At 40.4% G+C, this 25,015-nt stretch overlaps 1 protein-coding gene across 1 annotated transcript; it reads left to right on the top strand.

Annotated features, from left to right (window-relative positions):
• The first annotated feature begins 1,820 nt into the window (after positions 1-1,820).
• LOC139462331 (transmembrane 7 superfamily member 3-like) lies at positions 1,821-24,865 on the top strand. Its single transcript, XM_071243973.1, has 10 exons — positions 1,821-1,929; positions 7,344-7,652; positions 8,567-8,844; positions 9,971-10,148; positions 11,757-11,843; positions 12,925-13,005; positions 13,635-13,787; positions 14,794-14,891; positions 17,499-17,661; positions 18,892-24,865. The coding sequence occupies exons 1-10, from the start codon at positions 1,854-1,856 to the stop codon at positions 19,125-19,127; spliced, it is 1,659 nt and encodes a 552-aa protein (XP_071100074.1). The 5' UTR covers positions 1,821-1,853; the 3' UTR covers positions 19,128-24,865.
• Positions 24,866-25,015: the final 150 nt, after the last annotated feature.

Here is a 25,015-nt window from a genome sequence, read left to right as displayed (position 1 = left end):
TCGGTCAAAGAATGTAATACGGTCATCAATATAACTGGTGCTGGCTAAAACGGCCCTATATTTCACTGGCAAAAGTGGACTAAAATTGGTGAAAATGGATAAGATATAAATTGAGATTATGTATTTAACTACGTTTACTTACAAAATTAATAAAATACACAGATGATAACATCCCAAAATATTTTCCATATATAACAGAACATTTACAAAAGGCGACTATGCTTGTTGTAAGAGGCGACTAACGGGATCGGGTGGTCAGGCTCGCGTGGATCGATGCTCATGATATCAGTCACTGGATTGTCTGGTCCAGACTCGATTCATTTACAGACCGTAAAACAACAAACCAACCAACCAACATCATATTAATCTGTACATTGTAGGCCTATACATAGCAAAACATTGTTCAGGAGAGCGAGTGACTGCGGTTTCACGCCGCTTTTAGCAATATTCCAGCACATATTGCTGGGGAACACCAGAAGTGGGCTTCACACAATGTCATATTGTACCCAGAATTGGAATCGAACATTCAGGTTAACGAGAGAACGCTTTAACCACAAGGCTACCACGTCGCCCCCTGACAGAATATAGGACGCATAGTGTCAAGTCTTTCAAGGCACGGAATTTGCGGTTCAGATTAGACGATTAAGCGCTTACCGGGTCGAAGATTCTTGAGTCATACCTTATGATTTGGAACCGCCTCCGTGGTCTAGTGGTAGAGAGGGCAGACGTCTAAGGCGCCGCGATTCGCTATGCAGAGTTGTATCCCTTTGGCACCCCAGAAACCTGTGATTGGTTCGAATCCCGGTTCGCCCCGATTACGTTTCTAGGTTTGTCAGCACCATACCCGTGCTCGTGGGTTTCAATGAAGTGGTAAACGTCTGAGACCTGCATCACTTCGGGCTTTCTTCTCACATTAAGCTGACACGCCGTGATATAACTGGAATAATGTTAAAAGCGGCGTTAAACCCAACTCTCTAGTGGTAGAGCGTCTGCCAGGAGAGCGGAAGGTCCGGGGTTTTATCCCAGGCCGCGTCACACCAAAATAGGTTGAAAGATGGTACTTGTTGTTACCCTGTCTGGCGCTCGGCATTAAGGGGCTAAAACAAGGACTGGTCGGCTCGGAGTCAATATACTGTGTCTGAGTTGGGTATTCATGTCAAACTGCGGCATGGTATCTCAGTGAGCTAGCACTATAAATCGGTATCAGTCCGTACAGTCGGTACACCCACACACATGTGCATGCACGTCGCTATATAAGTGCAATAATCTTCGACGCGACCCCATTTTATCTATTGTTTTGATTTAACATATATTAATTCCCGAAATGCGGTCAACAAGACGTTCATTCAGGTTACCATAATCGAAGTTTTAATCTTTGATCATGGGAAAACGGGCACATGCTAATCTCAAGGTTTGTGTGTGTTCTCTACCTCTGTTATTTTAAACAGAGGTTGCACGTTTATTTTGGTAGTAGATAGAGGAAGTTATCATAACGTCAGCGTTGATGGTATATACCTATATTCTATGTTTTATGACAAGTGGCGCTGAAAGTTTGAAATGCATGAAAATACGAACAAAATTAAATGGCCGTTTTTTCCATTACAGCACGATACACGGTTTTGAAAGAATACTTAGTGGCATGCATGTATGTTTTAGAAATAGAGTTAAGTCCCTTTGATTACGATCCGTCACATGAATCAGTAAACTGGGCTCCTGTCTAGCTATATCAGTAAATCACTATAGCTAAGTATAGCTTAATCGCGCTAAGCTTGCGTCGCGAACCAACAGTGGAACCAGTTTAATGAATCCGGATAGTGAAAACATGTAAACACGATCACTGAACAAGGAAGACGATGTCAGTGCTTCCCAAGTATCGACAGTTTCATCTTTTAGTTGCAGTATTCGGTTTATTGCATGGACGACTTGAAGGTATCCTATTTGCTTGGATTTCAGTTTGCTAAATGGTGTTTTTCCTTTATTTTCAGATTTGTTCACGTCTCCGTGCTTTTGTGATAGAATGTCCACCCTGAGAGCGGGGCGTCCGGGTTCGATCCCCGGGCGCGTCATACCAAAAACGTTGAAAGATGGTACACGATCTTACCTTGTCTGGCACTCGGCATTAAGGAGCTAAATCACGGACTGGTCCGTCGCTACATAAGTGCAACAATCTTGAACGTGACCTAAAACCCCATTTCACCTTACCTGATTTCTCAACAGTATCGTATTGATCAGAAGAAAACTGAGTGTCTTGTAAAAACTATTAATGAATCATCAAGTAGCACTGACTCACCCATGAAAAATAGTACAGAATGAAAAAGACAGAAACCTGACAGTGCAGTGGCTGGGAAACTTCCCAGCTGACACATAACATTTTCAAAACATTTTCAAAAGGTGTCATTGTAGTTTTTCAAAAACAATTTCGTCAAAACATTTTATTAACGTTTTAGAAATGTTTTACAACTAGAATCTATTCAAAATGATATTGGTGTGGTTGGGTAGCCTAGTGGTTAAACCGTTCGCTCGTCACGCCTGAAGACCCGGGTTCGATTCCCGACATGGGTACAATGTGTGAAGCCCATATTGGTGGCCCCCGCCGTAATATTGCTGGAATATTGCTAAAAGCGGCGTAAAACCATACTCACTCACTCACTCAGAATGTTATTGAAATGTTTTCAACACACTGCAGAAATGTTTTGCCAGAACATATTTAATGAAATGTTATCATCATGTTTTAAATACATTGTGTACACATATGTAAAATCATCCAAATAATCTGTAAATGTTTTATAATTATTCAAAATGTTGTTGGAATGTTTTTAAAATGTTTTACAAGAACATCATGTCATAACATAGGCAAAACTATTTTATAACATATTATTACAATGTTTTTATCACATTGCAGAAATGTTATGCCAGAAACTATTTCATAAAATGCTTTTGAAATGTTTTTAAAATGTTATTCAAGAACATCATGTTGTGATATAGGCGATACTGTTTCATAACATGTTATTGCAATGTTTTCAACACATTGCAGAAATGTTATCGCCATGTATTAAAGTGAGTACCGATAACGACCCCAACAGCCTATAGTTGAACACACGTTTCTGAGCTAGCACACTCTGTTTTCATAATGCTATGGAGGCGGTCGGGTAGCCTAGTGGTTAAAGCGTTCGCTCGTCACGCCGAGGACCCGAGTTCGATTCCCGACATGGATACAATGTGTGAAGCCCATTTCTGGTGTCCCCTGCTGTGATATTGCTGGAATATTGCTAAAAGCGGCTTAAAACCAAACTCACTCACTCACTCACTCACTCACTCACTCATAATGCTATGGATTGGTAAGGCAGTAATAGAACATTTTCACAACAGTTACAGTTTAATCTGTAGACTAAGTCAGAGCTCCAGATAAGCTTTTGGTGTTGTGGGTATTTTACCCATGCATTTTAAAATCATTGGGTATCAGTAATTCTATCTGGGTATTCAAATTTCTGTTACCCACTAGTTCTTACACATGTGGGTATTTAAGTTAAATATTTAAAAACACTATTCATCTAGTCCCTGCAAACTGGTGTCGTGTCGTTCAAGAGCTTTATAGGATTTAAGTGTGATGGCAAATGATCATGATGTAACTGTCATCTTGGAGTTTGGCAAGGTTGACGGAATGCCCGTTTATAATTTCAAAATAAGTTGCTGATTTGCTAAACGATTACGCAGGGTTCCTTCACAATATTTTGATGATACGCACAAGTTTTATTTTTGTAGCGTATCTGTAATGTTCGTTGCGTATTTGATACGCTTGGATTTTATTTTACTACGTATTTCTGCATTTCTGATGCATATTTTACGCAGATATGCAGCTTATCTGGAGCTCTGCTAAATGTTTAAAGCAAATATAGCAGATATGAGTAAAAAAAGCTTCACATGATTTGTTTGTTGCTGATCACAGATAGTGTCACAGGATATTTCATTTAGTCGCGCATATTTTGCGGGGACGTGGGAGAGACCGTTGAGAAGTGAATAAATACAGATCTATGGTAAAAGACACGTTATCTCACATTTAATTATTTTTCATGACTAGTTATTAAAATGTTTTAAATCGTTTTTGAAAATTTATCCCCAAAATAAATGTTTTTAACATGTTCTTAAAATGTTTGTAAAATCTGATATCACACAAATGTTTCAAAAACAATTTCAAATGTTGTGAAAAAATTCTTTGTCGTCTCGTGAAATGATGTCGAAATGACGTCACACTATTACGCCATATTTTACACCCGCCATCATCAGTTCAACTTTACTCTTCATCCAAGAGACATTGTACAGCCAGAGCTGGATCGTCGAACTCTGATTTCTTAGGGGGTAAGTTCATTTTCAAAAGCAGTATCCGCTTATCTAATCATTATGTAAATGGCATTGTGTAAATATAACATTTGTTACTTTTAACCACTTTCTAAATGGCATTGTGGTTTCATAGCTTTCGGCCATGGGAGCCGTGCCAATTTACACTTGTCAGAGGGGTACACAAAGTACATGATCTAGAGGTGCTTTGCAAAGCGCGAATCGCTTGCAAGCGATGTACAGTGATTTGCCTTACAACAGTACGCCAACTTTCAGCCGCTTGCAAGCGAAACAATCGCTTCGTTCTCAACCAAAATGGCGGCTGACTTTCACACCAATCTCATTAAAATCAGACGATTTTTTTCGCTACCGCTAAACAAAGATCTGAAGACATCCCGTAAGGGGTCACGTCAGAACGACCTTTCATCCAACTAATCAGAGCTTCGCTTACCAGATTATGAAAGTGACAGTCGGAATGTGATCTCTAATTATGCACCTCGAAAACAGGGTATTCCGAACAATAGTTACGGGTTTAAGGACTGAACCCATACAATCTAGACCATCTATTAGCCATTCCAGAATGTTTTTTTGTTCAGGTTTCAAATTTGTAATCGAGAATTAGTGCACGAGAAAGCTGCCGTCTGATTGGTCATTCCATTGGTCTGTCAAAGTTTGTGCAAGGTCGGTCTGACGTGACCCGTAATGGGATGTCCTCAGATCTTAGTTTAGCGGTAGCGAGAATTAAGATCTGATTTTAATGAGATTGACTTTGACACCGGAGCAAGAAATTCTTGACTGGATCAATGAGGAAATGAGCAAAGGTAGCTAACACCCCATCATCCTCAGTCTGCTCGACATCTTCAAAGTAATTATAAATTTCAACAGCTCGTCATCAAGCCTCTTCTGTTACCTCCTTCTACGTCAAGGCAATGATGCGGTAGTTGCGCTGCCATTTTGGAGTGCTCATGTGCTTTGAACTGTTGCCGCGATTAATTTGCTTTCTCTAAGCAATTCGTGGCTTGCATCGCGCCCCTAGATTACCAGTAGTCGGATTTTCATTTTTGTGGAAGCCTAGGTGGCTGAGGGGGTTAGACAATAACATTCCTGAAAGCCTAATAACTCCACCAGACACCAACCTACACAATACATAATCATCGAAATTGAAAACTTTAAGGTGCATATGCGGAAAATATATTCCCTTATGTACTTGAACAATCATCAAATTCATATCAGCTATGAGTGACTTTTACCCGTGTTGAATGCAGAGTGTGTATTTATAGCGTATTCCAGAGGTCAGCTTGTGGCATATCACATTGTGTAGAAATACAGTGGGACACTGTTGTACGTAAGTTGGCCAATACAACAAGGTGTTTCTCACGGCCTTGTAATGTTAATGTCACGGTCTGTTTGCTACCAAGTTCTTTTCAAACATGATCTGTCGTTGCAATCCATTGTTAGTAATGATCGCATTATTAAATGTGGCATTGAAATGAAGTACACAATGCAGAGAGGCCCTGGTGTAAACAACTATGAAAATACAGTAGTTGTAAAATGTTTATTAAAGTGTCACAAGCACGACATGTACAATATAAATTTAAAATCGATGCACATAAGACAAAAGGTGTATGGAGTGCATCCAACCAGACACTGGCTTATGAGACACTATATTCAGTATTAACTAAATATATATTTTTTGTCTTACCAACTACACCTGTCACCCACACATACAACAGTTAAAGATTGATCTGACGGGACTGAAGAAGAGAATGCGATCATACGATGACCAGTAACTCGTAATTGAATTCATTTCATCAATGAAGACCTTCAACCATTCACCAAGGACATTTGCAAACAAGCACTTTAGTATTCATAGCCCATGTCAGCCTGTATGTGTATGGGCAAGCCCATAGCCGACACAGTTTAAATTTTGAGTTTTCGATGCATTTTTTTTGTTCCTTAGTATGTACCCATGAAAACAGCAATGTTGAAATTTGGAAATATCTTTGACCGAGACTGGCCACAGCATTGAGCGTTTGACAAATGGGTTTCCAGAATTAAAACAATGTTATGAACCTATATATGGTATATTTCATCTTTGGATTAAAAATTTAATGCTTATTGAATATAGTTCAAGTTGTAACTTTGTTATAAAGTGGAACATTGTTGTTTTCGCTGTAGCCAGGGGCAACAGGAGACAACAGCATTCCAGGAGATACACACGGAAATGTTAGGTGTATTGAGGAATACACCAAATACACCAGGGGCTGTGAATGATGCAAACGTAAGTGCATGCGCAGAAACTGTTGTTAAATACCATGAGCTAATAGATCAAGTATCTTTTGATGTTATATATATTTTAAGTACCTGCTTTAGATTTTTTCAGAATTTGTTTTATGTTTCAGAAAAGTGGATCAAGACAAATCCAAAGAAAGAAGATTCTGAAAATCAATAATTTAGAAAGGTGTAAAGGTTTTCTAAAAATATTAAAACCTCCACAGAACTGAGTCTTGAAATTCTTTGTTGTTGTTTCTTGTTCAGTTATGTCTTCACGATACTTTAAGATTCTTGTGCCGAGAAAGTGCATGATGTACAAAGTGCTAACCTCAGAATTGTTTTTCTGTCATTAGAATTCAACAGAGATTTACATGAATACAAATTTGATAAACACAGGTATTTTTGTGGAATATATGCTTCCCTTAAATCAGTATAAACAGTACAAACAAGCAGTATATGAAGTTCATCCTCTATACATGTTTGACAGAAAGGACACAATCTCATTGGCTTTGGTATAGAACTTGGTTGATGCATGTCATCGCATCCCAATTACGAGATCGATGCTCATGATTTCAATCACTGGATTGTCTGGTAAAGATTTGATAATTTCCAGACTGCCATCATGTAGATGGAATATTGCTGAGTGCAGTGTTAAACAACAAACATACAAACTGGGTCCGTAGATTGAAACACAACAGGAAAAATGTCAAGGTCACTTCTTTTGAATATTTCAGGAAAAGATGTCATCATAGAACCGGGGAATGCAACCGTTGTGTCCTTGCAAGGCCAGAATGAGACTGCTGTCACTGTGGAGGACATCCCCTCAAACTATAGCTTTGTCCTCTTCCAAGCACACAGTCAATATGAGAATGTGTCAATTTCCTCAACACAAACCTTTGACGAGACTGTTACCATCATGGGCAGCCATCTTGGAATACTGACACTGTTGAAAGTTGGTGATACCAGTGCAACCATGTACTTGAAGTCAGATATCAACACTTCTCTCAGTGTCCTGGTATCGGCTGACCTTCACACCCCTTCTGGTGAGCTTCTTGTGGTGATATAGATTATCATATCCCTTTTCTTTACTTGTTTTATGGACAGCTCATTTATTATGTGGGGGTTAGAGTATGTGGGGGCCTCCAGGTTTTTTTTGATGCATTAATGTACTGACAAAAATGACCCTTCCCTAATGCTTGCCATGTTTTTGGGCGACCCTCCAATGTCTTTGTACAATTTTTTCAAGACCCTCCCCAACTATTTGTATATTTTGTCGACCCTCCTCTTGAGACTCCTATTTTGGGGTTACCCTCCCCTGAAGTTTAAAGACAATCGCTGCATGAATAAAAAATCTTTCATTTAGCTATCACTATATTTCATCAACAACCAGACCTGTTCGTCATGGGTGGAACGAGCATTCATTGAAACAGCCATCTGCATAATGCTACCCCTGCGTCACAGGGCCATATGACACAGTTGAACCCATCAACTCAACTCGAAAGGGTGCACGAGAACATTTACACAGTTGAACCAATCAACTCAACTCGAAAGGGTGCACGGAAATCACGCACGATGAGACGCCCAACGCTAACACCGTATTCGTGCGTGCGTGATTTCTGTGCACCCTTTCGAGTTGAGTTGATTGGTTCAACTGTGTCATATGGCCCTGTGACGCAGGGGTAGCATTATGCAGATACCTTAAATTACCTTCCAGACTATACACAGTTGTATAGGGACCTTCAGAGCCTTTCAAGGTCAGTTGTGGGGATATGAAACTTTTTGTGGACACCAACCTTCTTTTCCTTTGTAACAACAGGGCACTTCTTCTTTTTCATGAATGCTTTGTAAACATATGTGAGTTAATCAATCATTGTCTGTTCCTCAAACTAGCAAAAGCTGGTCGTTTTGCTGTTGTTGAAAAAACATGTCGTGTTTGGAGCTCTGTCTTCATCTTCAGATCCACTGCCAGGGGGCTGCAATGAAATCTTCAAGCTTGAAAATGACCCCAACATTCATCTGAAGACCTTCAAGTACTCCACACACTTCCAGTTCCAGTGGGCAAACCTGGGGTTTGTCAGGCAGGGTCGGGAAGGCAGCTGTGAAGACCATCAGCAGCAGCTGTCCTATGACATTTACGTCTTCTTCCTGCCCGAGATGGACCAATCAGAAGACACATTTCTCGCCAATATCCGCAAGATGTTAAATGCCCGTGTCGTTATGGAGAATGGGATAAAGGTGAAGGTTTTTGTTGTGATAGTTTATGCTCGTACTATTGACAAAAACAAGGGACATTTAACTTTGGATATATAGATCAATTCTTTCATAGAACTACAGTTGATCTGTCATGGCATGACAGTGAGTACCCGGGTAGGGTCGGGTAATAGGGGGTCGGATACCCAGGTAGTAAATTTGCACTATAAGTGACTGGGGGCGGTCGGGTAGCCTAGTGGTTACAACGTTCGCTCATCACGCCAAAGACCCGGGTTCGATTCCTGACATGGGTACAATGTGTGAAGCCCATTCTGGTGTCCCCTGCTGTGATATTGCTGGAATATTGCTAAAAGCGGCCTAAAACCATACTCACTCACTCACTCACTCACTCACTCACTCACTCACTATGAGTGACTGATTCTAATGGTACCCTTATCTGATGGCTGAAGTAATTCAAGATCTAGATGTTGTACCATCTAAATACACACGTTATTGTCGAAACTAAAGTTTCTTATCATGGTTATTGGGGAAATAAAAATAAATGGATGAGCTTTATATTCAAACTGTTTTGATTTTGATAGTTCTGAGTGGATAAAAGTAGTCAATATCAATACTATCATGCACCACCATCATTGTTCTCAAGTCTCTTTTTACCCTTGTGTCTCAATAAACAAGATAATAGGGCTGGGACGGGTAACTCGGGTAACTCGGGTACTCAGGTCGGGTGGGTACTGAGCAGGGCCCGGGTACCCACAGGATTACCCGGACCCGTGGTTAGTCACGGGATATATCGTTTAATGACAAAACTTATCTAAAACTCAGCTACACACTACAAGTCACTAATGTTCCCATTTCTTTCTGACTATTCCTTCTGACTTTTATATGAAAAAAAGATAAAACTTCATGCAGTCAACTTCAGTGTATGCATGACCAGTTTGTTTTACACGTGTATCTAAAAACATTTTGCCAGGGCTATGGTCAAACTTTACCCAATCGGACAGTTTGTAGCTATCTCTTGAGACCTACAGCGGGTACCCGGGTCGGGTCGGGTAATAGGGGGGTGGGTACCCGTGTAGTAAATTTGGACTTGTCCCAGCCCTACAAGATAAGCAAGTATTTTCTTTTAATTTTCATTTTCTCTGCTATTCAGCTGATGACTATCACCAACACTGGGTCGACCAAGTCGGTGGGGTCAATGTCATCGGCAGTGGGCCAGGGACTTGTGTTAACCATTGTCGTCACGGATACCAAAGCTGGAACTTCAGCTTTATATGTTCCTGCTCACACCTATTCCTGTCAGTTCCAAGATGGCTCGTGTTCCAGGAGTGGTAGGGCTATAAATTATTTTTCTCCATCAGTATATTCATTGTTGGCTGTACAATAGATCATGGGCTTATGTCATCGAAAATATCCACATAATCGGTTTCTATTTTCGTTCTGGAATTAATATTCAAGGTCACTTTTTACTTGCTTTACAGATTTTGTATAGGAAATACCTGTTGGTAGGTGAAAAAAAGAAGCAATTGAGATTATTTGAAATTTAAATTTTTACTTGGAACAATATGCTTGGCAAAGGGAATTAGAGTAACCTCCCTTCCCTCATACAATAATGTACAAGGGGCGGTCGGGTAGCCTAGTGGTTAAAGCGTTCGCTCGTCACGCCAAAGACCCGTGTTCGATTCCAGACATGGGTACAATGTGTGAAGCCCATTTCTGGTGTCCCCCACAATGATATTGTTGGAATATTGCTCAAAGTGGCGTAAAAACAATAGTCAGTCAATAATGTATAATATCGTTGATCAAATCGGTAGATCACAGGGCAGGGAGAGTCTATGTAATGTTTATCGGATTGCTAGTTGCTAATCTTTGCAAACCTATAAAACTGCTTGATGCAAAATTATTACCGTATTCGACATAATATTCGCCCCACTCTAGCGCCCACAGCGATATTTGTTAATATGTTGACTAGTGAATAATCCCAATTAGCACCCCTTCCGATTGATCAATGTACTCGACTTATTTACTCGCATATAATACACACTCGTGTGTTATATGCACCCTTATATGGCCAATTACATTCTGGAAAAATATATCTGTCGTACATAAACATTTCAGGCTGTCAGCATAAATCACGAAATTTATCTTTCACCAAAAGAATATTCTGATAAGAGCCCCTATTTCTAATTTTGAGAGATTTTGAGAACGCACTGGGCATTTATTACGTTGAATACAGTAATAGTGGGGCCTCGTCATTCTTGGTGCAATATAGTATCAGCTAATCTGCAGGGTGAAAAAAAGGGAAATTATGAATTCTATTTTTTTCCCATTTTAACAAAATTTACTGTTAGTGGATCACTAAAGCAACTAAAAAATAAGGTGTGGCTTTATAATATGATAAAATATCTGTATATATATTTTAAGGTCACTGACTAGCGTTGCGGCAACATTATAATTCAGTGCAATTATGCAAAACAAACCCAGCCCATTCTATTATCAGCCAACATTAGTCAGTTGATGGTGTGTCCTAATTTTTAATTCCTAAAAGAATCGCTTAGTTAGCCTGTCAAATGCCACGGAATCACTTGCAATTTATTTATGACATAATTCAAGCAGCAGTAGTTGTGTGACAATCAGTACATGTAGATATAATACAAGCAGCAGTAGTTGTGTGACAATCAGTACATGTAGATATAATACAAGCAGCAGTAGTTGTGTGACAATCAGTACATGTAGATATAATACAAGCAGCAGTAGTTGTGTGACAATCAGTACATGTAGATATAATACAAGCAGCAGTAGTTGTGTGACAATCAGTACATGTAGATATAATACAAGCAGCAGTAGTTGTGTGACAATCAGTACATGCAGATATAATACAAGCAGCAGTAATTGTGTGACAATCAGTTCATGCAGATATATATGCCTTGTCGTTACAGTTGATGCTGTTGATGTTGTAATAGCCGTCGTCAGTGCAATCTGCGGATTATTTCTCTGTTTTTTTGGACATAGATACATAAAAACAGGTTAGTATGATGAATTTACAAATAGTTTTGATATGGATCTGTTGTCATCATAATAACATTTGTACAGAAAAGATGACAGCCAGATTGATAAACTTCAGCAGAACTTGAGGATTCAGTAGCCATTGGCAATAGGAACTATACTACTCAGCTTTTGATAGAGAAATGGCTCAAGGACTCCTGGAAATTGTTACTTACACAAATGAAATTAGGAATGTTACATAGCAAAAGATTGAAGGCCTCCGTTAGGGCTGGGGGGCGGTCCGGTAGCCAAATGGTTAAAGCGTTCGCCTGTCACCCCAAAGATCCGGGTTCGATTCCTGACATTGGTACAATGTGTGAAGTCTATTTCTGGTGTCCCCCGCCGTGATATTGCTGGAATATTGCTAAAAGCGGCGTAAAACCATAATCACTCACTCACGTTAGTGCTTTGCTGGGTAACTCGGGTACTCAGATTGGTGGTAACTGAGTAGGACCTGGGTACCCACAGGACTACCCGGACCCATGGTTAGTCGCGTGATTACATTGTTTAATGGCAAACATTATCTAGAACTCTATGGTTACACTATAAGTGACAAATGTTCACATTTCTTTCTGACTTTGCACACATTCCTTCTGACTTTATATGTTTGCACACCCGTGAAGATTCCGGGATAGAATAGGTCTTCAGCAACCCATGCTTGCCGTAAAAGGTGACTATGCTTGTTGTAAAAGGCGACTAACGGGATCGGGTGGTCAGCCTCGCTGACTTGGCTTTTGCATGTCATTGATCCCAATTGCCTGGATCGATGCTCATGATATCAATCACTGGATTGCACTCAGCAATATTCCAGCTATATGACAGTGGTCCATAAATAATTGAGTCTGGACCAGACAATCCAGTGATTGCTATCATGAGCATCAATCCACGCAATTGGGATCTGTGACATGCATCAACCAAGTCAGGGAACCTGACCACCTAATCTCGTTAGTTGCCTTTTACGACAAGCAAAGTCGCCTTTTACAGCCATGCATATTTCTGGACGTTTTCTGACTTGGATAACACAAACAAGCAGACAAATGTGTTTTCTTCTTTCTCTTTCAGAATTTTTCCTATTTGGATTCTTGGCCTTTGCATTGATATCTTATGTCATGATCACAAGACTGTCAGAACTCAACTCCGAAGGTTTGTACAGAATATAGGCAGCACATAATGTGTGATGACATGGAACACCGATATTCACACTCAAGGGAGTGGTCCTTCAACATAGGGGATTTATTAAGGGTGGGGTGGGGTAGGGTGGGCCGGGGTGGAAAGATGTCTTGAAAAAATGACACAGCGAAAAGGAGACGCCAAATTTTATCAAAACTTTATTGGTGGGGGACATATGACACAGTTCTATATTTTTTTTATAAAAAAATTAATTTTAAATATTATTTAGAGACTGGTCATTTTTTAGGGGGTGGGGAGGGGGTCATGAACATGCTACGTGTATTTGGGGTGGATGGGGTGAAGGGATTGGATGAAAAATGTTAATTGAAATGGGGGTCATAATAATGTCAACAAAATAGTATCCTAAGACCAATCCCACCGGCCCACCTCCTCAACCACCCATATGATAAATAATAAATAATAAATGACCAGTCCCGACCAATTATAATTATTGAATAATGATTCACTGAATTTTCCATGCATGTCGATGGTTACAATCATGTTGTTTATTTGGGATGTTGCTGCTGCTGCTGCTGATGATGATGGTGATGATGGTGATGATTTGTATGTGAGGGTGCTAGGTGATGGTGTTGTTGTTGCAGCTGCTGTTGGCGCCAGCGTTGCCGTGGGTGTAGTGGGAGGGGCCATGTTCCTGGTGTTCTGGTACTACTGCGGCCTTCCTGTGGTGTCCGTTCTTCTTGTCGGCCTCACTGCCGGCTACCTCGTGTCCAGTCTCCTGTTCTTCACTCCGTTTGGTAAGCATGCCAATAAATAATATTGAGAGAATGACCTGTGAGATATGAGTAATTACAGATTATCTGCCCAGAGTGAATTAATTTTGTAAGTTATGATTTTGTAACAATTTATTTGATTGGCTACAAATTATTATTATCATTGTTATTATTATTACTAATGTAAACTAATTGTAAAGTACTATTTTGTCAATATAAAGTAAGTTTCCTGACTTTTAATTGGATTGAAATGTAGAAATGTTTAGAAACTCCAGCAGAAATCACTTCAATGAACATTGCAAAACTAGAGTGGGAGCTCACTGGTATTTGCGTATTTCCTTTTATGGAACAAGTTCCTGGACAATTTGAGGTCATAGGCTTGTCTCATGTCCACATTTCAATCAAGTTAAGACATATTATATTTTCCTGTTGATATCATCCAAAACTTATTTTTAGTAGATTGATGTGTTATATTGGAAAACAGCATAAACATTCAATAATAAGCTCTTTTAGCAAGCTGGTTACTGTGGGCCTATTCTAACCCAAAATCCAGATGGGGTTACTTCAGACCGCCTCTGTGGTCTGGTGGTAGAGTGTCCGTCAAGAGAGTGGAAGGTCCAGGGTTCGATCCCTGGCTGCGTCATTCTGAAAGACATGAAAAGATGGTACTTGTTTTAACCCTGCCTGTCACTCAGCATTAAGGGGATGACACAAGGACTGGTCGACACAGAGTCAGAATACTGTGTCTGAGTGAGGTATTCATGTTAAACTGTGGCATGGTACCTAAGTGGGCTAGCACTATAAAATGGGCTTCAATCCGGACAAGTACAAGCACTGCTGTGTAAGTGCAATAATCTTGAACAGGACGTTAAACCCCATTCACCTCACCTCAGAGGAGTCCTGCTGCCATTTGCAAACAAACTGAACATAACACCCTCTTTCTGGAACTGTTTTGTTGGACTACACATTGAGAACAGTGTTATTGTGAGACTTTATTGTGAGTTTTAGTAAGACTTTTGTCTGATTTCAGGCAACCTGTCCTACTGGCACACAACCGTGACCTATGGCTTGACCTTCACCTGTGGACTTCTCATCATGCCCGTGTTTCTGCTGTGCTTCACCAAAACTGTACGTATTGCTTGAGGAATTCTTTGTTTTACAGTGCCAATGGCCCTCTTAAATCATATCTACACTGGCTCACTTAGACATCATATTTCTTTTAGCAAAAATATTAATTACCATAGACACCATAATAAGCATCCTAGGCCCTTAGAAAATTGACAGAGGGGCTCCTATTAAAACCGAACAAAGTGAATTGTGGAAATCATCATGCCAAGACTAATGAATAATGCAAGAAATAATGGCCGGACTTGAAGCTGGCGCAGCACCAATCTAATTAAAATCAGATCTTAGTTCTCGCTCCCGCTTAACAAAGATCTGAGGACATCCAGTTTGGGGTCATGTCAGAACGACCTTTCACCCGACCAATCAGAGCGTCGCTTACCAGATCATGAAAGTGACAGTCGGAATGTGATTTCTTATCATGCAACTCTGAAAACTTTTTACACAGGGTATTCCGAACAACAGTTACGGGGTTAACGACTGAATCCATACAATCTAGACCATCTATTAGCCATTCCAGAATGTTCTTTTGTTCAGTTTTCCAATTTTTAATCGAGAATTTGTCAAAATATGTAAGAGTAAGCTGCCTTCTGATTGGCTAATGTCGACTTCTCGTCAGTCATTCCATTGGTCAATCAAAGTTCGCGCAAGGTCGGTCTGACATGACCCATGTCCTGAGATCTTTGTTTAGCGGTAGCAAGAACTATGATCTGATTTTAATGAGATTGGCGCAGCACAAGCATCAGGGGCATGGCATTTGAACAATGCCTGGAGGTCAATTCCTCAACTTTGGGCGCAGTTTTGACAACATTCCAGCAAGGAATAGGTACCGCATGGGTGAGGTGGATGTAAAAGCCCTCTAGTACCCATAGGCTGCTTGGGTTGTATACTCCCCAGGGAGTTGAGAATGATAACTGGAAGGTAAATGGATCCACTGGCCAGGATTACAAATAAAAACGCATTTGAGCAGATACTAGTACCTGGATACCTGCAGTATATAATGCGATGTATGATATGACAATAACAACAACAATGATAATAATCATATGGCATCAAGGTAAGGGAGACGCCCCGCATATCCTCAGCAGCCCAGGATTGCAACATCCGGGTCCTTCAGTTACGGAAGAAGACCCTGACTGCAACGTACACTGGGACACAAAGTTCTGCTTTACTTCCCATATCTGCACAGACTCCGTAACCGTTGATGAGCTGGAAATTGAACAAGAAGACCTCATATTGGTGTTAGTTTATCTCAATGTATCTGACTTCAGTGGCTATGGTGATGTCGGTTCCATTATCTGTGGCTTCCTGAACATTGCCGTAGTGTTTGGTTCAGTGATGAATCCCATTTCCTCCTTCAAGGGTGTGATTGGCCGATCCATGTGAATTAGCGACGGAATAGGTGTTATAGTAGATGTTGCATACAAGAAGTCAACAGATTTGGTGCAGGAAGTCTCATGATGTGATGTCTCTTATTAGCGAAGATTAGATCTTGTTGATGTCCAGGGTACTTAACATGTTTGCATCATAGGGACAGGATCTTGTATCCAGACATTGTCTGTAAGCACCAGGTGCTATTTTTCAGCATGTAAGTGCTTGTCCCCACATAACTGGCGTGCTTGAACTTGTTTCGGCACATGCTGTTACTTCTCCATTAATGTTTGATGAACTCTGTTTCACTTCGTATTAAATCTTCCAAACACACAGATGTCCCACGTATCACGTTTTAAGCCTCATAGAAGTCACTGATATATTGATATATGCTTTTCTGTTTGGGGGAGTTTATATTTAGTTTTCAGGGTACCTATCTTTGCATCTTCCCAAGGCAAGGGCGTTAACTGACTATAAAAGTCCAGTTTCCACCATGGCGAAATGGCTGGAATTCCAGAGTTACATTCTGGCTTGACTAACGAGTATGCACAGTCCAATAAAAATCGCGTAACGAACTAGACAACCAGTTTGTAAACAACATGGATTTCAACGTGCAGATTTCGGTTGACTGCAGGATTTTGCAAAGCCGTCAGAGACCATCTATCTATCATATGGTCTCTGGTACTGTCAAGTGGGCGTCGACAGGTATTTTGCAAATGTTTTCAGGTTTTTGATCGTAGTGCTCAATTGATTTGATTTACATTGCTGGGTAATACTCGTTTTATAACAACATAGATCTTGATTATTGATCAGATCGCCTTGACTGGGCGTGGCCATTTTGTTTGATTGGTCAGTAGGGGGGATATAGAAGTGACATAACTCCTAATAGCCATCGGAGGCACTAAGATCAAGTCTGGAAATTTGAGCCTAGTTCAGCAAAGATGGAAACAGGACTTTATAGTCTGTTAACGCCCTTGCCTCGGGAAGATGCTATCTTTGTCACATGACTATTTTTACGCATGATCTGCCATCTCTCAAAATCCTAGATCCGCCCCTGCCGTGTTTAACAACAAACACACACAAACACACAATTTGACATTCATCATTTTTAATGGCAGTATGTGTTTTAAGCAATATTCAGGCGCATGCAATCATGGTAGGGGACTTGAAGAGGCTTCACTATTACACTCCTTTTTGTAAACTTTGGGGTAATATTTCAGAATAATTGATATTCTACTTCAGCTCAACATCCTATCATGTACATTCGTGGGCTCGTACCTGTGCGTGTTGTGTGTGGACGTGTTCCTCTGGAGCAGCCTCAAGTACATCATCCTCAACTCCGTGAACCACCAGACTCTCCCCGAATACCTCAACATCACCAACATCTTTCCCTTCGAAACCAATGGTAGGGGCTCAGATGGTCATATTCAAGTGTTGTCATTTTCTTCAGACCCGTGAATAGGTCTTCAGCAACCCATGCTTGTGGTAAAATGTGACTATGCTTGTCGTAAAAGGCGACTTACGGGATTGGGTGGTCAGGCTCGCTGACTTGGTTGATGCATGTCATCGATCCCAATTGCGTTGATCGATGCTCATGATATTAATCACTGAATTGTCTGGGTCAGACTTAATTATCTACAGACCGCCGTCATATAGTTGGAATATTGCTGAGTGCAGCTTAAACAACAAACCAACTAAGCATTTTCTTCAATAAAAGAACCGGCCATAGTTACCTCCCTTTGATTATGACCCGATTTGTTCTGGATATGTGTACAAAGATTCTGAATAACTGTTGACAAGATTTGATCTAAGCATACGAGTTTCCCCGATCAAGTCGCGATAAGAGTGAGTGAGTGAGTGAGTGAGTTGGGTTTTGACACAGCTAGTGGTAGGAAGAACATTATGAAGCCTGTTGTACAGCGGCCATCTTTTATTTTCATTGAGTATTTAAATTTGAACCCTTCCTACTTTGGATATTAGGGCAAAGTACATGTTCTGAGCAGTTTCATTTTACGTCAGGTGATAAATATCTTTTTTGGTATCAGAATTTTGTTTTGTGCCTTCAACATTGGTGGTCGAAAAGATTTCATATGTATCATCTTGACTCCACTCACGAGGCACATGAATGTTGCTCTTTCCCCGTCTGAATGACTGGACAACCAGATATATCATATCAAAGGGCTGTAACTCTTATCTGTCTACATCTCGTCAAACGTTGAGGTAAACACTGTGCTGTGTATTTCATATTTTAGCAGTGAAACTTATTTGAGTGAAATTTCATGTTAACTTATTTTTTATTTTCTATTTTTATGCCATTATATCAGAAAAGTCATTTAGTTACATTTCAATTTTCCTATTTTTCATGTCAGCAAATCCGCAAATCAACAACAAAATTAATCGCCTTATGAACGGATGGCTACTTTGTTAAAGTGTGCAATCTTGGTGACAAAATGTGCATTATTTTCGCCTTAAAGCAAAAGCAAAATTGTTTTATTCTAACAGTTGCCCTTGATGTTCAGTGTTTTATCATCTGAACCAAACGGTTAATTTTTAGTCCCACTCATTCATAATGGTAGTCTTGCCATCTTCAAAATATCCCTCAAAAGTTTTCATCAGATGTCTTCCATGTTTCCAGAGGTGATTCTGTCTGTGCTGTGGGCAGGGCTCTTCATCGTGGGAACAGTCTTCCAGTTCTATCGAGAAAGGAAAAAGCCTCCTTTCCCACCTTGCCCAGCTCATGTGAAAAAAGCAAGACGACTGGAACGACCTCTGTCACATCCACCTGAGGATGAGCAACGACCCCTGTTGAGGGAAAGGTCATGGCCAGATTATAGTAAAGGTCAAGGTCAAGTCACCAACCAGCCAACTTGAAATTATTGTTGTGTTTTATGTTTCAAGTACTGATTTCAGTATATTCAGCTTTTGTTTTGGCTGTCATATGTAGAGAAACATTGGATATCCATCTAACAGTGGTAATTACTGTTATGATAACGTCAAGGCCACATTTATTCTACTCCATGTCAATATTGAAGGGTCACACAGACAGTGTAGGACATAAAATGAATTGCCAGACTGCAATCAGGACCCACATGCTTTAGAAGCTGCAGGCCCTGACTAAGGTCTTTAGGCCTTCATTTCAAAAACTGCAGCTTATTGTGACAACTAAATCAACACATAAATTTAATACAGGCCCTAATGACCTGTACAAATTGGTAACTACAGGCCCAACAGAAGATCAGCTTGCCCCAGGCCGACACGGAGGTGCTTGTTTCGAACACTGCAAGCAGATAAAGGGTAAAAGTATTAGAGAACGTAGCATTTTCATCTTCCAAGAGTGCAGTTCATTTGCATCTGGGAGGAACCATTTTAGACCTGTTACATGTCATGTATTGCACGGGAAGGGCTCAACCACTGGCTGTGTTCAGGCGTTTGTTTTGGGTAGCTTTTTCCATCGTCTTCAGTCTTCCACTTTTCCTTGTTTTTAATAGTCGTCCATTTTTCAAGTTGCACAAAAGCATCCAATTACTGTGACATAGACATAAACAACATGTATGTCGTACATCAACATACTCAGACCTATTGATGCTTGTTGGCATGTGTTCATTTTTGACACCCTACATACCTAGGTGTCCCTTATACAATGATGCGAGGCAGTCGGGTAGCCTAGTGGTTGAAGCGTTCGCTTGTCACGCCGAAGACCTGGGTTTGATTCCCGAAATGGGTACAATGTGTGAAGCCCATTTCTGGTGTCCCCCCTCCGTGATATTGTTGGGATATTGCTAAAAGCGGCGTAAAACCAAACTCACTCACTCACTATATAATGATGCTGAGAATGTATATTGTACAGCTTTACCAGGTGATGGTGTCGGACATGAGATTCAGATACCAGTAGATACATTTCTTGCTAACTAGGTTAATATGTGATGCACAGCTCAATGCAATGCAATGCAATGCAATGCAATGCACCATATGAATGGTAACTTGACAATAGGCCCAACCTTGTTCAATTACACGGAGCGAAAATCACATCCAACCTCTATAGAGAGGATACATCAGCGTCGGAATTCTTAAATATTATCTCGGATCTCATTGAGGAGGAACTACTTGCGGAGATTCAGGAAAGTCCAGCAATTGCTTCCACAAATGATGAAAGTACAGACCTTTCTAGTGAAAAACATTCAATACTATATATCTGTTATTTGAAAGATGGCGTCTTGTCTATCAAATTTGTGAAATTGTTATGTGTACATGCTGCTGATGCTCAGAGTATTACTTCTGTCTTGTTAGCTTTTTTTTAGACTTCTGGTGTTGTGTTTGGGAAAGTGTTAGGGCTGGGACGGGTAACTCGGGTACCCGGGTCGGGTGGGTACTGAGTAGGACCTGGGTACCCACAGGACTGCCCGGACTCGTGGTTAGTCATGTGATATACAGTTTAATGACAAAAAATATCTACAACCCTATTCTTACACTACAAGTCACTAATGTTCACATTTCTGTCTGACTATGCACCCATTCCTTCTGACTTTTCATATTGTTGAATAAAGACATAACTAAAGTCAACTTCAGTGTATGCATGACCTTATCATTTAATACATGTATCTAAATACGTTTGGCAAGTGCTGTGGTAAAAAGAAAATCCCAATCGGACATTTTGTATCTCTTGAGGCCTACAGTGGGTACCTGGGTAGGTTCGGGTAATAGGGAGGTGGGTACCCGGGTAGTAAATTTGGACTCGTCCCAGCCCTAGAAAGTGTATGGGATGGGTTCAGATGGTGCTGCTGTGATGTTAGGCAAACAGGGTGGTGTGGCTGCGAACATGAAGGATTTCTGTCATCATCTTGTTGAGATGCATTGTGTTGCATATAGACTAGGCTTGGCATGTGTGGATGTCGCGAAATCTGTGAAGGAGGTCAGGTACTTCAAGAGTATATTTAACACTATTTGTTCCTTTTTACAACAAAGTGTTTATCAAACCTCCTTATGTGGCAGGATCTACTGGACGAACCTCAAGTTAGACTATCGGAGGTGCATCCTGTGAGATGGCTGTCAATGACATGAGCCATAGACAATTGTGCAAAAGCATTGCCTGCCCTTATTGCCATGCTTGAGGACAATAGGACATGATCGCAGAATCTTTGCTGCGACAATTGACTACTTACAAATTTAGGTTTTTGACAGCTTTCCTGCAGGACGTTTTTGGTATGATAGGGACTGTAAGTAGGGCTTTACAGACACGGGACTTGACTTACGGTGACATGAGGAGGACTATCAACGCTTTTCTAGATGGACTTAAGGGACAGTACTTGACCGAAACACCGACGTATGGACCGAAGTTACGAGAATTTCTGGCGAAGACTGACGATTCTGACGAGTTTGAAAGTGTCACAATGACGAGATCACCTCATGACAGAACACTGACTGATAGGGCTAGGGACTGCGTACAAGTTTTAGTTGACAATGTAACGGACAAATTCCCCGACAAAGAACTATACAGTGCATTTGGTGCACTTGACCCAACTGGCTTCCCTGACAACACACGTGACTTTGCAAGTTATGGGGATGAGAGTATAGAGACTCTAGGACGCCATTACGGTAGCAGACGATGAGGACATACACCTGTTGACAAAGACGCTCTGGAGAGAGAATGGGGGATATTTTGGCCTTTGGTGTACAACGGTGTTTTTATTGTTTATACATTATGAATACATGTAACTTTTGAAAGGTCTTACTTAAATACGCTAGGGGGCGTTGCCTAAATGCAAATGTCCGATTGTGATTTTAAATTTTCCGGACCCCTGCAATAGGGAATGAACAGAGGCCCAACCAAAACATATTTAGCAAAATTGAGTCTATCTAAATAACAGTTGCTAAAGGACCTGTTAATAGGTACATAGTGTAAGTATTTAGAGAATACAATAGTCAGTCTTGTCAGATTCCATTTTTACGAAACTAGTGGATTTTCTATGGTATCTGACCTAGCGAAAGCAAAGACAGCATTTCGTGCATAAGAGAACCTACATTTTTTAAATCACAAATCACAAAGATTTTAAAATTTATTGGGAAGCTGACCATTTAACTCTGAAACATGCATGAATGTTTGCAATGGTATAGCATTCAGACAATGCTTACTGAAATATGACAGTTATTGGTAATTTTACAGCCTTTAATGTGATGGCATTGAAAAGTCATTACACCACTTTGGAATGCGAAAACACCATCAAGTGGGATGTGAAGCTGTATGTATCCATGGCAACAGAATTGCCAAGTGAATTGGTTAGTAGAATACATAGATGATACGTCAAGTGAAGGTTTTTAATTTTTTTAACAATGTTGCACATACAATGAATATATTCATAGAAACCACATTTTCAGTTGAAAAAAAATATTTTGCCTGAAAAATATTTTTATACGCATTGAGAGTTCAGTTCTTGCATTGAGTCCTATATCTTTAACTATGTTTATTGTGACACTGTGCTTTTGTGTTACAGCTGATATAAAAACAGCTTAATAACAGAATGTTTGCATGATCTGTTTACTGGTAGTAGTTGTAGATGTTCTGCCCATTGGCGCCCTACCGTTAGTTAAAACTATCTAGAGTTATCTCCCTTCAGATGTAAATGATTAATGGCAAACACCGGTACACTAATCCGTCAGCAACAAGGACGGAAATTCCGCAGCGCCCCCTGGGCCGGTGTTTGCCATTTGTCAACAAGGCATAATTGATTCTAAAAAATAATGCTAGTATTTCTTTCATGGGATTGGTCAGTTTTTTTACCAAGTATCTGCTGTATTTCTGTTTCTGTAACTGTGTTTATGCCTCATCACCATCATGATCTTGTACTTAAATACTGATGGCATTATATTTTTTATATGATGGGCCCTGTGAAGATCCAGGTTAGAATTGGTCTTCAGCAACCCATGCTTGTCTTCTCTTGGTGAGACTTGATCTTCAGCAACCCATGCTTGTCTTATCCTGGTGAAGATCTGGGTGAGACTTGATCTTCAGCAACCCATGCTTGTCTTCTCTTGGTGAAGATCCAGGTGAGACTTGATCTTCAGCAACCCATGCTTGTCTTCTCTTGGTGAAGATCTGGGTGAGACTTGATCTTCAGCAACCCATGCTTGTCTTATCCTGGTGAAGATCCGGGTGAGACTTGATCTTCAGCAACCCATGCTTGTCTTATCCTGGTGAAGATCTGGGTGAGACATGATTTTCAGCAACCCATGCTTGTCTTATCCTGGTGAAGATCTGGGTGAGACTTGATCTTCAGCAACCCATGCTTGTTGTGAGAGGCAACTAACGGGATCGGGTTGTCAGGCTCACTGACTTGGTTGATGCATGTTATCTTATCCCAGTTGCGTGGATCGATGTTCATGATGTGAAGCACTGGATTGTCTGGTCCAGAATTGATTATTTACAGACCGCCTTCATATCACTGGAATATTGCTAATTGTGGTGTTTAACAACAAATCAATCATGATATGAATCAGTTAATGATTATGAGCAATGAGTCAACATGCTACTTTGTTGTTTAAATGCCGCTCTCTGCAATATTCAAGCCATATGAAGGGGGCCTTAAATAATAGATACTGTATTTGACGTAATAAGTGCCCTGGGCGCTCTCATAATTAGGAATAGGGGGCTCTTATTAGAATATTATTTTGGTGAAAGATAAATTTTGTGGTTTATACTGACAGCCTGAAATGTTTATTTACGACAGATAAATTTTTCCAGAATTTAATTGCCCATAATAAACGGTGCATATAACACACGAGTGCGTATCATACACGAATAAATAAGTCTTGTATACATTGATCAATCGGAATGTGTGCTAATTGGGATTGTTCACTGGCCAATATATTAGCAAATATCTCCACGGGCTTATATTAGAGTTGCGCTTATTAGGTCGAACGACCACGCCATTGGGGCATGTGAAATGCTATCAAGTCACTGAGTCTGACCACCTGTTCCATTGGGTTGCCTCTTACAAGAACCTATTAGGCAACAAATGTATGGAAAATTATTTTTGCCAAATCTTTCTACGAAAGTTTCACAATGATTGACTTATTTACACCACATCCAACAAGTGGCTGACCTTTTAGTTGTGTTTGTTTTTTGTTTAACTATTAACTTTGCATTCAACAATATTCCAGCTGTATCATCACTGCAGACATCCTCTATATCTCCAGGGCTTGCATTTCGGTAAACATGCACAAACCCCTGGATGCATTGCTGTGGTCCTGCAATCACGAATTACCCGTCCTTAATTTCCATTTGCCAATTTAATTGGCGAAGCCGGTAGGTCTAATCATGGACCCAAAATATTAAGTGTCCATGGTCTAATGTACCAATCAGAATGTGAGTTACAAACCAGGCGCAATGTTGGGTTGGCCAGTCCCATTGATTATGATCGAGTTATGAAATTCAACATTGAAAAACTGACTGTCACGCAAAGAAAGCCTGCAAAAATGTTTGGATGGAAAGGATGTCTTGAAGTCCATTAAATCTGGTGGTGGGTTTGGTTTTTCAATAATACAAGTTATCTCCCTTACCCTTTCCCTTAGGTCGACATTTGATTGGTCGGCAAAATGGTAATGAAAATCAGGAGGGGGGGCGGGGGGGGGGTAATTTGTGACCCATTTCCGAAAAACTACCCCTGGAGATAACGAGGATGCACTGCAGGATGATGGCTTGTAAATAATCATGTCTGTTAGTCTGGATCAGACAAGTCAGTGATTGATATTATTGGCACGGATAT

Source organism: Haliotis cracherodii, unplaced genomic scaffold (assembly GCF_022045235.1).
Source record: "Haliotis cracherodii isolate W230 unplaced genomic scaffold, xgHalCrac1.p SCAF_15, whole genome shotgun sequence".
Lineage (NCBI taxonomy): Eukaryota > Metazoa > Mollusca > Gastropoda > Lepetellida > Haliotidae > Haliotis > Haliotis cracherodii.
Note: the sequence above shows the minus strand (reverse complement) of the source record. Positions and strands in the feature narration are given on the sequence as shown.

Bases quoted from the DNA above. Each gene is read 5' to 3' on its own strand.
- LOC139462331 (XM_071243973.1), top strand. From the start codon at position 1,854: ATGTCAGTGCTTCCCAAGTATCGACAGTTTCATCTTTTAGTTGCAGTA. The intron at 10,149-11,756 runs GTAGGGCTATAA...TTGTCGTTACAG, and splicing joins TGGCTCGTGTTCCAGGAGTG to TTGATGCTGTTGATGTTGTA. The intron at 17,662-18,891 runs GTAGGGGCTCAG...CCATGTTTCCAG, and splicing joins CTTTCCCTTCGAAACCAATG to AGGTGATTCTGTCTGTGCTG.